Raw genomic sequence first — 17,688 nt, forward strand, 5'->3', positions numbered from 1 at the left:
TAGCCTTTATCTCTTTTTGTATCACCACGGAATATTACTCACTCCACTTGGTTCTCCTGTCCCTACTGGTTATCTCAGCCAGGTCCTGTGTTGGTGTCTTTCACACCTAAAGATCCCACCTTGGATTCTTACTTAGCCCTCTTATCTGTTCCCTGTCCCCACTTCTTGTACGTACAGTCCCAGATCAACTGCTCACACGCCTGGTGGACCTGCCTTTTCAGAGTCCCTGCTGCAGACATCTAGAGCCATCACCACTGACTTGTTGCTAAGTAGATCCCTAGAAGATAGAACGGGAGATGTTTCTGGTCTCATGATCAGATCTGTGATGGGAAATGTTCTGGTACCCACTGGAATTATTAACTCTATTCCCAGTGATGTAACAGTATCATTAATGCACACAGTGGTTAAGGCCCACAGTGTTATCACTCTCCTTAAAGTACAGATAATGTTCAGGAACTAAATTACCACATATAACCTTACTTCCATGAGAAAATGGAAGCAACCTAATTATCAATTTAAAGAAAGTTATGTAAACATAATTAGGAATACAGCCCTCCATTCTATTTGTTTTTTCCAACATCTTTGACGATTATAGATTAGTACAATGTACTTTACCTGTCCCCTCCTTTGGTGTATACTTCCAAATTATTTAGTCTTTTTAAAGTTATTCCCAATTATAACTCCTCTCCCCCTCCCCCCACCGCCTGTTCCATACCTCCCCCTAAGTGTTCACCACTTCAGTAAAGGCCAACTTCATTCACTGGCTGTTTCTCTATCCCATGTTTAATTCCAAATCCATTTGGGTCTATATTTAAACCATGTCCTGAATCCATCCATTTCTCATCCTCTGTACTATTACTGCCTTAGACTGGGCCCCTATCAGCTCTTGCCTGGACCACTGCAGTACTCCTCTTGTAACTGGCCTCTTCCCCCACTTTTGCACAGTTAGTCTCTTCTCCATATAGCATTTTACTCAAAACTCTTTAATGGTTTCTAATCCATTTAGAATAAAATTGTCTTCACCATTTCTTACAAGACCCTTGCCTGTCTCTGACTTTATTTTCCATCACTCCTCACCGTCACTTACTTTAAGCATTCTGGTCACACTGGCTCGCTTGTTGTGAACTCCATTTGCAAAGCACACTCCTGTCCTAGAGTCTTTGCACTTTCTCTTCTTTCTGCTATGAATGTTCTTTCTCTAGCTAATCAGAATGTTTTCTGACTTCTAAAGGGCCCTGCTCAAATGTTTCCTCATCAGTGGCATTCTCTCGATTTCCCAATCTCTCTGAAAATTTCTGTTCCTTTACTATGCTTTGTATTCCTTTATAGCACTTTCATCAATCATCATGTTTGCTTATTGACTGTCTTCTCCTAACTAGAAAGTAAGCTTCCTGAAAACAAGGCTTTGTTTTATTCTTTGCTGTATTCCTAGTACCTTGAACAATACCTAGCATGTAGATGGAGAACAAATGAATGAGAAGAGCTATGTAATTGACTATGTCTCCATTTTTACCTGGGCTTTGAAAAAGCTCAGAGCCAACTGGAAACTCAGCTGTGCTTGGTGCCTTTGGACCTTGCATGTTTATATTCCTTATATCCTGCCTCTCCTGACTTTAAGCCTTATATTTTCTTACTTATTGAGTCTTAGTTCTCATTTATATTTGCTGTGTTCATGTAAGTTATTTCAAATACTTTGTGGAAAAGAGGGACTTAGTAAAAAGAAATTCTTAACATGTTAAATAACATGGATCTGCTGCTAATATAAATAGCTTCTCAGAATTAGTAAAAGAAAGTATTTTTCTGTTGGAATTCTTATGCTGCTAATTTGACCATGAGAGTTTCAGGAAAAAGTATTTTATATGTTTCTTTTGGCATGTATGCCCCTAGGTTTGGGGACTGTTTGAAAAATCTTAATTTATTTAAAACAACTACTTTATATAATGGACTTAATCTGTTTTCAGAGATGCTGATGATAAACACAAGCTTATAACTAAAACAGAAGCAAAACAAGAATACCTTCTGAAAGATTGTGATTTAGAAAAAAGAGAACCAGCTCTTAAATTTATTGTGAAGAAGAATCCTCATCATGCACAATGGGGTGATATGAAACTCTACTTAAAATTACAGGTCTCTAATAAGTTATATTCAGTCATTTTAAACCCTGGGTTGGGTGAAGTTTTAACAGTGAACTAGTTATAATTAGTTTTTACTTACAGAAAGTTAAAAAGATCCTTTTCATTTTATTGTTTTACATGAACCATAGTCGTACATAATGACATTTAATAACATGTTTACTTATTTTGCTTTTTGATGTGGCACTTTGAAGCAAATATATTACTACTGGGTGATGTTAGGAGTACAATTTGGAAACAAAAATGCTTGAAATGGGAGTCAGCCCTTGCCCACCTACCCCCCAAATAAAATCATAAAAAAAAATTTGGGAATTTCACAGATGCCCAGAATCTAACTCCAGCTTCCTGTATCTACCCAAGAATGGTACAAATATCATAATATTCTTTTTTTGTGCCATTATATAAAAAATATTAGGAGGCATTGCTTTAGAGCACAGTTTGATTGGAATATACTAGAAGATCCTAGTATCTTCTAATAAAGAAACCACATTGTAAAAGCAGACATATATTGAATTTTCACTAAACATAATACACTGTTGATTAAAAGATTCACCATAATTTTATGTACTATTAAAAATGAAAAAATGCTAATTAAACTGACCCAGTGCTGCCTTATCACTTGGTGCTTTTATTTTATTGAAATAGTGCCATTAGACTTACTATAGTTTTTTTTTTGCTATAAATCATGCTTGTGTGTACATAACAAGGAAAATGCAAGTACCACAGATTTATTAAGGTATTCCTAAACTTCCTAACATTCAGAGTCCAATTCTTCTGAACCACTTCTTGACTCAGAGTTGTTAAAGTACCATTAAGTTACATTAGTGATGCAGCATTTTCAGGGATGTTAAATTGTGGAAAGTGTGATGTTTTAGAATTTATGAAATAACAGTATATTACTTTATGTTAAGAAATTTCAGTTTGGCTTTATTGATTGATATTTTGGTCCCTGTAACATATTGTGAGAGATATCCCGAGCATAATTCTCAGTGTGTATATTATTTCCCTACATGTAAATAAATATTATAAAGAGTACATATATATATATATATATATATATATATATATTCCAAGGTTTTTAAACTAGAATAAAGACTTGTTAGGTCATTCAGCTACCAAAGGTTTTAAAGAAAATTCATATTTTTAAGATCAGAAATTAGTCAAGTGGATGGAAATTGTTATTGATTCAGGAGAAGAGTAGTAGTGATTGATTTCCTGTGATGGGAGATTTCTGGAGATGACCTCATATTTAGATCTGCTATGGCTAATTGGTCAGCAGATTTTTTTTGGTGATCCTGCCAAAACTCGATCAAACCCACTGAGTACATGTAGTTCTCTTGATTCACGTGAAAACAAAGCAGAGAAGTGATTGCAGTCAGAGGACAGCTTTTCTATTTACACAGGTACACCTAGTTTTATTGTGCTTTGCAAATACGTAATCTTATTCATCATACATTCACTGAGGGTTTCATAGGTTTATAGATAGAGATATTATTAGAGTTGTTTCTTTTTTTTTTTTTTTTTTTGCAGTACGCGGGCCTCTCACCGTTGTGGCCTCTCACCGTTGCGGAGCACAGGCTCCGGACGCGCAGGCTCAGCGCGGGGCACGAACCCATGTCCCCTGCATTGGCAGGCGGACTCTCAACCACTGTGCCACCAGGAAAGCCGTAGAGTTGTTTCTTATCAATATTTAAAAACTTTTAAATTTCAAATAAATACTTATAAAATTGCACTTAAGTTAGATCACTCTTTGGCACCTTTGGATTTAATAATTAAAACTATTTTACAACAATGAATCACAACTAATTTATGGATTCTGTATTTCAGATTGTGAAGAGGTCTCTTGAAGTTTGGGGTAGTCAGGAAGCATTAGAAGAAGCGAAGGAAGTTCAACAGAAAAACCGAGAAAAAATGAAACAGAAGAAGTTTGATAAAAAAGTAAAAGGTAAGTGGCTACATTTATATCATGAAGGACTGTGCTCTACTGCTTTGCAAAGAGCCTTTAGCTAAATTCTTCCACTTTAAAGATACAATGTCACTGTTGGATTGGAAATTTTTTTTTTCCATAAATTGAAGAACAAAAGACTTAAAGTTTGCCCTCAGTAAGTTGGTGTTTGAGACTCTCAGTCCAAACCTCACTGCAATTCTAAAAAAGCATGTAAGCCCTCGTCTTCAAGTGAGTTATGTTTTTGTATAGGAACGGCGGTAGGGTCAGGAATGTACCCCTGGTTAAGGGTTTGGCCTCAATGCAATCTTAAATGTGACCCACACAGTTATCAAAAGTGAAGTTTTCCACCAGCAAACCTCTCTAATTGCTTAAAATGAAAAAATAATGCCTAAGTCTCAGTGATCTAATTTAGCAGCTAGAAGGAACCTTCTAATGTCAGATAGTCTAATCACTTTTATATATGAATAAAACACCTGGAAAGGTAGAGTGACTTGTTACATAGGTGCTAGAGAGTTGGGACTGGAGCCAGGATTTCATGACCAAAAGTCTGCATTGGTACGTTCATTCCTCTGTCCATACATCTGTCTATCCATGTGACTATCCATTCTTTTGTCCATCTATCTCTGTATTCATTTGTCCATGCATCCATCCATGTATGCATATGTGCAGAAGTCTGTCTGTCCGTCCATCTGTAATCAGTGTATCCAACAATTGCTAAGTGTCAGCTGTGTTCCAGGCTCTGTGCTAACACAAATGCTGGCGTCAACTTTTGTCAGAAGAGAAAGACTGATAAACTTAGTCATAATCGAGTGTGATAAGTACTGTGACAGTGATGAACATAGGGTGTTATAGGAGCACAAAGGGCACTTGTTGGCTGTATCACAGATTCCCTACAGAGAATCTTAAAAAGTAGGCATAAATGTTCTTCATACAGTAGAGTGCCAGTGTGGTGTCAAGTGTATATAGATAACATGTATTCTCTGTTTATACAGGGTTATACATATAATAAATTGATCCATTTAAAATGGGTATCATAGCCATAATAAGTAATTTTGCTTATGTGTTTAGGATTTAGAAGAGGTTTTGGAGGGTGAATGAAGATAGTTCAGATGTCTTAAAAACAAAAGAGCAAAAAAAAAAAAAATTGAATGTAAGCCTACCTTGTTCCTTCTTATTGTGAGGGAATTCTTTCCCCCTTTTCAGTACAAGAGTAATTCATGTGCAGTGCAGAGAAGTTAGAAAACTATAAAGAACTTCTATCCCATAATTATACTACCCAGAGACAATCATCAGTAACAGTTTAATGTCTATTTTTCCAGTTCTTTTCTATGCATAGGCCCTTAAAACATTTTTATAAAAATGGAAGCACAGTTGGACATTTATGAAGTTTATCAAAACTTCTCTGTAAAAAAAAAAAGAAAAAAAACTTCTCTGTATTTCAGTTTCTTCAACTATAAAAATGATGATAATACCACCCACCTTATAAAAGTTTAGTAAGGAATCAGTGAGACATTACACGTAAGTTGCTTAGATGAGAACTAGGGCAGAGTGACATCCCATAGATCGTAGTATTACTGTGGCATATTATGTACCTATTATAAGAATATGGCAGTTCTGCATGTGTTGCTGTACAAGGATACTCTTTAGAGAAAAGTTTTCTTTTTTTCCCCTGTAGATACTATATAATGAAGGCAGGTAAAAGATCCACTTATATATCCTTGGACTTGGGTGTAAATGTTCAAATATTTGTCAATGATTGCTTTATTCTTTAATTACAGGAAGGGAATAATAGTTGAGCATATTTCAGATTTCTAATTCAGCTTTCTTAATCTTGATTACAAATGAAAATTTTGATATATAAAATTGATCAACTTAACAGTAAGGAATAAAAATCAAAGTTTAATAAAAAAATTTATCAAAGACAGACAACCCCATGATAAACATCCTTATATACATCTTTATATAAATTATAGTTACTTAACATATCATTTCCTGAATCAGAGGGTAATAAGCACACATATATATATATATATGCCTTTGTAGAGAGGTTTCCTATAGCAAACTATGCCATGTAAGAGCCTTTCATTGAAGATTCGTCCCCAGATTAGCCACTTCTGTACCACAGTCTTCCAGAATACCTGCAAGGGCCAGTTGAGAGGATTTGGAAAGACTTCTTTTGAATTTGTCCTTTCTTTAATCTCTTCCATGTTTTACCCCGACCCTTCTTCTCTTCCAACTTCAAGGAAAGCCTTGAGGGATCAGGTAACAGAAGGCACCTTAAGGGGTGTGAAAGAGGAGGGCACATTGATAGACTAATCACATACCAGCCTAGAGTTTTTGTCAGCCCCAGCTCCCTGAATCACCTCAGCTCTTCCCTTTCTGCTGCCTCCTCAAACCACTTTCCTGATGGTATTTTGCTGTAGATAATAATATATGGATAAAGGAATTAGAAACTTATACCTTCAAAGTGATGAAATATTTTAAAAAGAGGGTCTATCTGTAGTTTTATTAGATACTATAATATTTCTGTAGTTTGGTCAAGATGTCATCTAAAGGGGACTAAATTCTATAATTTGACTAACAATAACAGATGATGGCATCTGTTTAATTTTTTCATGCTTTTTTCTGTAACAATTCTATTAAGATAGTCATATCTATTTAAATATTAGCATGAATAGAACATTTCTTTTAAGATTTACACAGTTCACATGGGTATTTTTTTTAAAGAAGTATAAACTCAAACATAATTGGCTGTTTTTCTCGCTGTTAAATTGCTGCTATTATCCACCAGATAAACTACTGTGGATTTTCCTCATCCTTGAAGAGTTTGAATTTGCCCTAAATTTTTTCTTGGACCTCTTAAGACTGGTTTCTTTAATTCAGTTTATTTCTTGTTTGGGTGAAGCATGTTTTTTGAGGAAATTTTCCAAGTGGTTACAAGAATGGTTTATTTTCTAAGACCCTGTTACGAATCTAAGAATGTTTTTCTGTTTCTCTTGCATACGAAAACCTGAGTTCTCTCTCAGTTGTATAAACGTTACTCCATTGTCTTCTGGTCTTTAATGTGCAGAGGTCAGTGCCATGCCTTCTTTAATTATGGCTTCTTCTTGTTGATTTACTTTAGAGGTTGGTGGATATGTTCCTGTCCTCCTGACTAGGCCACAAAGGGCTGAGAGTGGAGTAGACACTGTAGAAATTAGAAACAAGCTTACTATGCACTTTGCTCAGAAGGCTCAGAACAGAGAGGAATAAAAGCAAGTCTAAAAGTTTTTTTAGTTCAAAAGAAATTGGAACCTGGTTTCTCTTGGTCTTCTGATTTTGATCCACAAAGAAGCTGACACAAAGTTTACTTCTTTATGGAAAGGTAAGAGATTACATTTACCTGTTTTTAGAATATGATCTTCTACTTCATCAGTTTGAGAAAGAATTGATCTTACTAGAGAAGGAAATTATAGATAGTGTAAGGTGTATATATAAATTTAGACAAGGTGAAAGACAAAGAATTTCCTTGTCGGCAAGTTCAAATTGTTACAGATCTCTTAGATCCAAGAAGGCAGAAGTAGAAAGAATGGCATCACTGTGCTTAGTTTAACTAGATTTTAAAAAAGGCAGTGTGTGTTGGCCTGGATATTGGATGGGAACTTTGAATTGGTGCAAATACACAGAACATTTTGGGTTTGCGTGGCTCCTTTCCACAGATAAGGTGGCTGTAAGGCTTTTCTTTAAAGTTATACTCAGCTTTGTCTTAATACTGGTAGAGGGTAGCCTTCTAAAAACAAAGAACAATTAATCTTAATTGTTTGTTAGTGTGCACTTTTTTCCCCAAAAGAGGTGGGTGAGAAAATCCCATTTGGAGGCTCCTTCTAAGTTTGTGAACATTTTACATTCTGGGCCTGTGGTTATATTTATGACTATTTTGGGGCTTCTCTCAGGGGAGTTTGAAGGACACAGTTTCCTATCCTTAGTTTTGGAGGACAAAGTAAGATCAAAGCTTCATATGTTATTTCCTTGTGATTTTTTTTTCCCTCTCGTTACCAGTGGGCACCCTATGTCAAAACTTCCTGCCCTCCCATCAGGTATTTACAAGTATCTGGTCTCTCTCCACTAGTTCTTTTATAAGTTTACCTGGTAAACAGCATTGGGCTTCTTTGAATACAGGCTGCCTCTTTTGTAAAATTAAGATATTAAGCTGGATAAAATACAAGTTTTAGAGTGGTATAAAATACATTTTTCATTGAAACAAAGATTTAGGGGAAAACTTCTTTGGGTAAAAAATGGAAACAGTCCCTGAAGATAATCAATAGCAAGACTGATGGTTATCACGAACAGTTCTATAACCTTCCCAGAGAAGTAGTCTACAGCTTTTTGTGTTGTGAAATCCTAGGCCAGTGGGGCCAGGAGGTAACTGCTGTCCTGTTCTCCAGCCTCGGTTAGGCTTTCAGGGCTGCTTGGTATGTCCCCGCTCCACTCCCAAGGTTTCCTTAGTTTTCCCAAGGCCTAGCAGACCTTTTCTCACTCTTCTAAAGTCTCTGATCTTTCCACCTTTTCTTCTCATTCTCAGCAGTAGGTAGTTGACCTCTACTTTCCAAAGTTTTAAGTTGCTTAAATGAAGTAATGTGAAAAACTTTCTAATCCTTATTTAAACAAATTTTTTATTTCACCAGATGTTGACATTTTGCCACATTTGCTTTTTTCTCCCTCATTCACACACACATATTTTGCTGAACCATTTAAGAGTTACTTGCAGACATTGTGATTCTTATTAATACTTAAGCATTTATCTACTATAAATAAGGACATGTTTCTGCTAACCAAAAAATAGTCACACTCAATAAACAACATTAATATAATGCTTTTACCTAGTATATAATCTATATTATTTGTCTTTCCCCAGTTGTTCCAATGTCCCTTTATAGCTTTTTAGTTGTTGGATCCGGGGGCCAGTCAAGGATGATGCATATCCATAGTCGCTTTGGTTTATTAGCAGTTTTCTCACAATTAGATTCTGATCGGTTACCTCAGGAGACACATGGTATCGCTTAGGTAAGGTAGTGTCTGCCAGATTTCTCCATTGTAAAGGTACCCTTTCCCCTTTGTAATTAATAAGAAATCTATGGGGTGACTGACACTATGTGAACATCTCATTCCTTAAGTTTCACTCAGTGGTTTTAGCACCCAGGTTGAATCTTGCCTGAGTCAGTTATTATTAGGGTGGATATAAATGGTGACTTTCTTTTTCTGTTATTTCTACAATTACTATTTGGCTTCTTTTGGAAAGAAGAGCTTTTTTTTAGTACTAGTTGGATTCATGGATTCTTATTCTCAAGTAACTGTTACAGTCTGTCCATTCCTGATTATTCATTTTGATGCCCAAATTTGGCCATTGGAAGGCCCTTCAATCTAGCTACTGTCTTTTAAAAATGTTTTTATTTGGAAATAATTTCAAACTTACATAAAATTGCAAGGATAAGAATGGTACAAGGGACACCCAGATTCTTCACCCAGATTTACCTATTAACAACTTTATGTCATTTGCATTCTCTCTACACATACGTTTATTTCTGAGCCATTTAAGAGTAGGTTGTGTACATTGCCACCCTTTTTTTACCCCTAAATACTACAGTGTATATTTCCTAAGAATAGGAATATTCTCTTACAGAAGTATACTACTGATATTTTTATCTAATCTGTCATCCATATTCCGTTAGTTGACCCAATCATGTCCTGTGTAGTTTTTTTATTCTAGTACAGAATCCAGTCTAGGATCAGGTATTGGCTTTAGGTACCAGGTCTTCCTAAACTACTTTATTCTGGAATATTTCCACAGCCTTTATCGTTTACGACACTGACATTTTTGAAGAAGTCTTTTCTCTTCCCCTGCCTACCTTTTTTGCAGTAATATGTTTTTCATTTGAGGTTTTTCTGATGTTTCCTGGTGGTTAGATTCGGGTTATTCATTTCAGGTTGGATAGAACATAAATGAAGTGACTTTTCTAGGGCATCACATCTGGAGGCATGTGATATCCATCGGCCCTCAATGGTGATGTTAATATTTATTTTTGATAAGCAAAAAAACCCCTGTAAGACCACGTAAATGTCCTGCTTCTCCTCAACACTTCACCCTAAATTTAACATTCATCCGTGGATGGTTCTTGCCTGAATCAGTATTTAGGATGATGGTTGCAAAAATTGTTTTCTACCTTCAGCGCTCACTCCACATTTAACCAGTTGGAAATCGACATTCTATAGCATCATTCCCCCATTTGTTTATTACTGGTATGGATTCATTAATTCCTATTCTTCTCAGTGGCTTTTGGTTCATTTCTGTCCTCAATTATTTTGGTGCTCAAATTGTTTCAGATTTGGGCCCATAGGAGTAACTTCAGGCTAGGTCTTGTGTCCTTTTGACATGTCTTCATCAATGTTTGACCACTTCTTTCTAGCTTAAAACACGTGTATATCTAATACATAATTAAATCCTTGAGTTTACACTATACCAAGTTCTAATCCAAAATTTTAGGGTTTATTCTGGTTTTCTTCCTTTCCTTATTTGTAATTTCCTTCTTTGACAGTGAGAAACCTGATTTCCATTATCCGTTATAATATATAGTTATTTGATTAGTGCCCCTGAATGTACCTAATTTCCCTTCACTGTTGCTGCCTCCTCTCTAGGAGACCCTCCTTATCTATCTTGGGCTCCCCCCCACCCCCATGCCCACTTGCTCCACCTCATCATGGCTTTTAAGACTAGATCGGTCATGTGGGGAAAGAAGGGCAAGAAAATGACAGATATACCAGTTTTGTTTTGTTTTGTTTTAGTGCCTCCTAGCACAAGTTTTTCCAGGAATGTCTAGTAAATACTAAAGATGTGGCTTTATTGTCATTATAGATCTTGATAGATTAGCTGAAGGATGGGAAGAAAAGCCATAAAGTCAGTATAAAACCTTATGTTCAGTTGTGACAGTTATGGCTAGTAAGCTGGATTTTTGTTAAGTATTCTTTTAGTGTTAAGAAAATTTTCTTATCTCTCTTCCTAAGTTCACATAATGCACAAACTGGGCAGTTAGCTTAGCGACTGGGATGCAGTCAGATTTTGAGAGATTTTCCTCGTGGGGTAGTAAAGGGAAAGTGGCCAGGATACCTTACATCAGAGCAAAGTTGAAAACTTGGACAGGAGACATCTTCCTGTCATTATCTGAAACCATGAGGCATCTGTGCAGTTCTGGTCAGCATATCATTTATTTTTTATTTTAAAAATATCCCAAGGTAGAAAAATAAAAGGATAAAGGGCATTCCAGATATGTTTAGAAAAACTAGGGTTCTTCAGAATATGAGAGGATATAGGAATAAAGGTTAGAGTTTGGATGAACATGATTTTCTCCCTAGTTTGGAAACTGTCTAGAGGTATATACACTGAAGCTTGAAAATGTCTCAGATAAAGTGCTTTTCATGTTGGAGGTGTATGAAAAGGCATCACAGCTTAGTGGTTAAGAACATGGCCTGAGCTAGACTGTGCCTCTGCCTGATCTTAGGCACAACTTATGTAACTTCTCTGAGCCTTAGTTTTCTCATCTGTAAAACTGGGTTGATAGTTGTACTTATTGCAAAGTGTTGTGAGGATTAAATGTTTATAAATAAAGTGCTTAGAACAGTGCCTGATACATAGCCCTATTTGCTTATCCTCATGGTACAAATAAAGGCTGAAAATACAAAGATTCAAGTATTATTTTGATAGTACTTATCATAGTAAAATGGATTAAACAAAATGTTGTGTGATTACTTGGTGTACTTTGATTTTTAAGGTTGAGATTATAGAAGATAATGATCATACCCTCCCTTAGGTAGTGCTGCTGTCAAAAGTGCAGGGCTTGATGGACCATTGGTCAGAATAGAAAAATGAAAACAACTCATGTTGCTTTTTATTCATTAAACTAGAAACTGAGATGTTATTAGCTTGTTAATTTCTGATTAACACAAAGCATTTGGTTTCTTCAGGTAACATGCAGTGTGAACTTTATAATGTCCTAGTCGCTTTTCAGAGCATCCAACGTTAACTTTTCTTTGTGAAAATGACATCTTAACGTGATGTAGCGAGAAAAGTTCTAAACATTGGAATAAATCACCTGGGTTCCCATGCTATCTTTGCTCAATTTCCTTACCTGCAAAGTAAAATGAAGTAAAATAACTCCATGGTTCTTTCCGGGTCTTAATAGTCAGTGATTCTTTTATTTATGTTGTACTTTGCATGATTACTAGCAATTTATGTCCTAAACTATTGCTCTCATTTTATAGGATAAATAATAATAGACATAAGGTCAGTTGCATGAGCAGCTTTTCTAACATCAGCCATGAACTAGTGGCAGAGTTCTTGGCTTTCTAGTTTTCTTGCAAGCAAAGTTTGACTTGCCTCTTAGAGAAGTAGCTCCTGACTTACAAGGAATTTAAAATGCTCTTTATCCTCAGTCATCCCAGCTGATTGCCCTTTCCTGCTGTGGCATCTTGTTTTCTGTAGCCAGCTGCTCGAACAAACCCTGTTCTTTCGCTTGTCTTCTGAATCTAGTTTTTTGCGGTCCCTCTAGTCCATATACCTCAATTCTGAATCTCCTGTTTCACACTAACTCCAACAATCACATGAATGATTTCACAGGCCAAACCAGTGAGTGAGATAAGTAAGCTTGCCAAATCTGTATCAGCAGTTTTGATTTGTTATAAAATTAAGGTGTAAACCACATTTGGTTTAAACACACACAGCTGAAATAGCACCACTGAAAAACTGGCTTTTTTCTCTTAGAATTACGGCGAGCAGTAAGAAGCAGTCTATGGAAAAAGGAGACAGTTGCTCATCAACATGAGTATGGACCAGAAGAAAACCTAGAGGATGACGTGTACCGGAAGACTTGTACTGTGTGTGGCCATGAACTGACATACGAGAAAATGTGATTTTTAGTTAAGTGATATGTTTTATAGTGTGGAAATTTAGATTGGTCTTGTTCAAAATTCATCAAAACGTAAAGTCTTCATAGATGAATGAAACACTTGTATAAATAATGCTTAAATAATTATGTATGTTATGGCTTAAGAACAAGTTTCAGTTAAGGTCCAGCAGGTCTGGTTGTGGGCAAAATATTGGGTCTGTGACCATTTTTTCTACAATAGGGATGGGAGCTGAGTGATAGGTTCAAAAATGTTAGGTTAGAGCTAAAATTGAGAAGCAACCAGGACAAACCCTAGATTGGGGTAGGAGGAAGAGCTTTTAGTAGTAAAGGCAAAAACTGGCTGAACTGGATTCTTATCCCAAGAAACAGCAGGGATGGTGGTAGACCACTGCACCCCAGAGGCTGGGCCAGGTCTTCTAGACTACTACTGTCTGCAAGTCAGGGAGCAGGGAGCTATTGCTGGGACAAGTTTTCTGTACCCTTAGGGTTTACTACTATAGATCTTAATATTAGTTTCCAGATAGCCCTTTTCAAATCTGGATTAAAATGGAAAAACAGCTATATTGTTTGTTGATCAAAGGTAGTGATAAGTTTATCATAACTTGTTAACATTTACTGAGCATTTACCACCTGCCATGCAGACACTATGCTAAGTGCCTTACAGGTATTCTCATTTAATCCTGGGAGGGAAGACAGCTTGCTGTGCTTGTTTTACCACTTCTAAAGGAGGGGTAACCTACAACCTGACATCACCCCAGACATCTTGATCAAGTTTAGGTAGTCAAATATTCCTCTATCTTGTCAAAAGGATTACAAGGTAGTTATATCTAGTAAGAGCATTTGATCCCGAGTGCTTGATTACAGGGTCTATGCATTCTTTTCCTGATAAAAACAAATACAAGTTATGATAAACTAGATATTTTCAAGTTCTTTGACAGGACTTTTTATCCTACTGCTACAAATAAATAGGAAGTTTTTGTACATTTTCATTTCTCTCTCTAGATCAGCTCTTGGAGATTATGCTTGAAGAAGGGCAAAAGTCAAAACAAGTCAAATCCAAAGACTTGAGACTATAATTACTAATTGTTCTCTATATAAGTATTCAATACAGAAATGTTTAATATATTTATCGAGTGTTGATTTTTTTTAATGTGTTATGCTGAATATTACAGCTCACTAAAAAGCGATTCCAAATGGGCGGCAAGAACTTCTTGGGGAAAAAAAAAAACACCTTCCCAGCAAGTAACTAGGGGTTCAGGCTGCTGACAACAGCATTACTACTGGGAGACAAGAAGCCCTAAAACCACCACATGGACATAGTTTCAGATTCCACTTACTACCTGTGGACCTTGGGTAAGTTACTCCGTGGGCCTGTTTTTATCTATCAGATGGGTATAATAATGTAAGGACTCTCATGACGATTAAATACGGTGAATCTATAGCATCTGGCACGTAACAGCCAGTTGTTAATGAGCACATCATATCATCAGGACCAGTGTAGTTAATAGACTTGTCCAGTTGAGGTGGGCTTCTAGTCACTCTTCACCTTCATCAATTTAGGACAATCCTGGTATCCAGTTAACATTGACAGCCAGATCTGCTTTTGGTTGCCAAGTTCTGTCCTCATCTTTCATTTTCAGGTATAATTGTAGATTAGTAAGTTAATACAAATCACTGCTAAATACTTTCCAGAAAAAGCAAACAAACTTCGTATGAACTGCTTTCTGAATAATTCCTGGGAGATTGAGAGTTAAGGAAAAGTATATGTTCACTTTGACAAAAGCATGTTAAATGGCATCAGCACAGTTTAATAGAATATTGATTTATTGCAAGGTACGACGTACAGTTACAGTGACATGCCATTCTTTTGTCTGTGTGAGCTTCATTAGTGGGGAGAGCAACTGTTGAATGTTTGCTCTTGTACCTTTATTTCTTCAAAACTCAGTCTCTGTTTCAGTTTTTTCATATACCTAGCTGCCAGACTGGGTCAGAGCAGGGTTACATCAGTGAGCAACTGTTAAAAGCAACCATTACACATGAAGAGAGGGTCCAAGAGAAAGGAGGTGAAAACCTAGAAATTCCTCTAGGATTTGGATCAAGTAAGTATAACTAGCCAAACTTTGCAATACATTATGAAACGATTACAAAGCAGTTTAGGATCAAAGTTAACCAAAGCCTTAAATGGTTATCCTTCAGCTTCTTGAGGATAGGAGCTTTTTCTAATTACGTAGTTTGTGGGAAGGAGGAACAGTGTAAACAAAAGAACATTTAGCAAAGAACCTGGGTTTTAGTTCCCTTTCTGCCAGTAACTTGCCATGCAACCTTAATCCTGTGACTATTTGTTAAATGGTGCGGTATTTAAAAATCCTAGGAATTTCCATCTATTGAGTAGACTATATTCTGTAGCCACTAAATGTTATGATAAACCAAAGAGACCCCATATATTAATATGGAAAATACCTAATGCACCATAAACTTATGATGTACTAAGCTAAAAAAAAGATTGTACAAATGCACAAAGATACTTCCAGTTGTGAGATTACTGGTAAATTTTTCTGAAGATTTAATGAAAAAAGTCTAAAAATGCTAGGATTTGGAATGTCAGATAATCCCTTGTGTGTTATTTAATTAACAGTGTACTTTTACCATCTTAATTAAGCCTCAACACCATATAGGAAACAGGCTCTGGAATTAGTAATTACTTGGCCCACCCAGACTCCACAGAAATAAAATCCAAACCTACATCTAATGCCAAGTATAGTTTTAGCCAATCTAGCTACTTCTAAATCCCACTTTAGCATGTAATTCACTGTATGACCTGACAGATGTCTCAGATTTGAGGAAATGACCAGATGTTCTAAGATGATGATAGTTCAAAACTTATCTGCACATTGGAATTAAAACTTATCTGCACATTGGAATTACCCGGGAGCTTTAAGAACTACCAATGTCTGTGTTCCACCCCCAGAGAGTGTGGTTTAATTAAAAAAAAAAAAACTTTAGAAGAGCCCCAGGTGATTTATGTTCAGATGAATTTGGGAACTTCTACTCTAGTAACATCTTTTAATAACAGTAGTGTCTTAAAATGCTACAGTAATGAAAAATACTTTGAAGAGAAAATTTCAGATGGAGGTAAGAAACCTCACTTTTAGTAAGAAACCACTAATTTTAAAGTAGACTGAGATGATAAATCATGAAATACCAAGGTTTAAAAAACATATTTTCAGTTTTATTTCAGCCATGTTAGGTTACCCATGAGCTGTGAAAAGCTATGCTACTTGATAATAAACCCATCAGTTCTATATACTACTTTGTAAGCTTGACCTCTAGTGTTGCACATACCTCAAATCAGTTATCTTTTGTGCCTTAAGGAGAAAAAATATCAGAGAAAAGTTGTATCTGTCACATATATAATACATCCATCCTATGGTCATTGTCACATTATTGTCATTAGGGAATATCTGCTTTCTAGGGGGCAGTTAAAGGTAATCAATACCATATTCTTCACTGTCCTGTCCTCCCCCTCTGCTTCAAGAAAGGATGCTACAAGAAAGCAAGCATTCAAACCATCAAAAATAAGACATTATTTTGAGATCTTAAAAAAATCTTGACAGGAGGGGAAAAAAAAATGACCCTTAGGCCTGCAGGGCACAGAACTGCTGGAACACAGCCAGGATATGAGGGTCTAATTCAGCAGTGAAGAGCAGGTTCTCCAGGGTCACCATGTACTGCTGGATTATTTGGTGATGCTGTGGACACAGAAAAGGGGATAAGTGTTTAGGTCAGGAGAAAACGCATAAGCAATCTTGCAGAACATTTTCCTCAGAGGCCCATCCACACTGGAATGATGGGAAAGAACAGGAAAAAAAAAAAGTGGTTTTGCTGGTAGGAATAATAGGCCCCTGAAAAGCCTCAACATTAAGAAAATGTAGGAGTAAACGAGTTCCAAAACAAAACAAAACGATGTTCAATAATTTAAAAAATCCAGTTCTGGCCTGCTTCTGTGTAAATGCAATTTACTTCAAGGCAGTGGCAGCAGCACTTGCTACTATTCTAGAATGCGTCTCTTCCCTAATCAGGACAAAATACAGTATGACTTTTTAAAAGCTGTCAGGACAGGGACTGATCTAGGAAGATTTAAAAAAAAAAGGGGGTGTTGAGGGGGAGGTGGTATACATTACAAATAAGAATAGCACTGTTACTAAGTAACCATGGTTTTAACCATGGTCCCTGAAACATAAAAATTTGGAATCATTTCCTTTTTTTGGTTAGGGCTTTAACGTATCTCTTTGCAAAAGAAAAAAATATTAAGAGAATTAGCCAGTGATATTAGCCAGTGATCTGTGAAGTATTCCACAAAATAGGAAAACCTCATTTTTTTTAATTAATCTTTTAAAAATAAAGAGGTCCTCTGTCTTACTGAAAATCAGTGACTTGTTGAGCCTAACTGGGAAAAAAAATGTCAGAAAATAGTTTCTTCTATGTGTACAAATATAAACTTTAATATACTCAGATTCCTATAGGACTAAACTAGGGGCTGTTAAAGCTTTTTAATTTGACAGTAACTAAAAAATCTAGAATAAATTTTTGTTTGGAGCCTTAAAGCACTCCCCCCCCCCTTTTATGCCTTCTGCTTTAATCACTCTTTTCTAGAACAAACCAATGAGGATTT

At 36.2% G+C, this 17,688-nt stretch overlaps 2 protein-coding genes across 8 annotated transcripts in view; one reads left to right on the forward strand and one right to left on the reverse strand.

Moving 5' to 3' along the window:
• Positions 1-14,141, forward strand: part of XPA (XPA, DNA damage recognition and repair factor) — a 35,654-nt gene extending 21,513 nt beyond the window's left edge. For both annotated transcript variants that reach the window (XM_060154785.1, XM_060154786.1), the window contains exons 4-6: positions 1,962-2,127; positions 3,960-4,077; positions 12,872-14,141. In XM_060154785.1, coding sequence (XP_060010768.1) covers positions 1,962-2,127; positions 3,960-4,077; positions 12,872-13,020 — 433 coding nt within the window. In that variant the 3' untranslated portion in view covers positions 13,021-14,141. The remainder of the gene's footprint in view (positions 1-1,961; positions 2,128-3,959; positions 4,078-12,871) is intronic.
• Positions 14,142-16,223: 2,082 nt separating this feature from the next.
• NCBP1 (nuclear cap binding protein subunit 1) overlaps positions 16,224-17,688 on the reverse strand; it is a 44,735-nt gene continuing 43,270 nt past the window's right edge. For all 6 annotated transcript variants that reach the window (XM_060154780.1, XM_060154779.1, XM_060154778.1 and 3 more), the window contains one exon: positions 16,224-16,765. In XM_060154780.1, the coding sequence (XP_060010763.1) occupies positions 16,652-16,765 (114 nt within the window). In that variant the 3' untranslated portion in view covers positions 16,224-16,651. The remainder of the gene's footprint in view (positions 16,766-17,688) is intronic.

The sequence above is a fragment of the Lagenorhynchus albirostris genome, chromosome 7 (genome assembly GCF_949774975.1).
Source record: "Lagenorhynchus albirostris chromosome 7, mLagAlb1.1, whole genome shotgun sequence".
In the NCBI taxonomy this organism is placed as follows: domain Eukaryota; kingdom Metazoa; phylum Chordata; class Mammalia; order Artiodactyla; family Delphinidae; genus Lagenorhynchus; species Lagenorhynchus albirostris.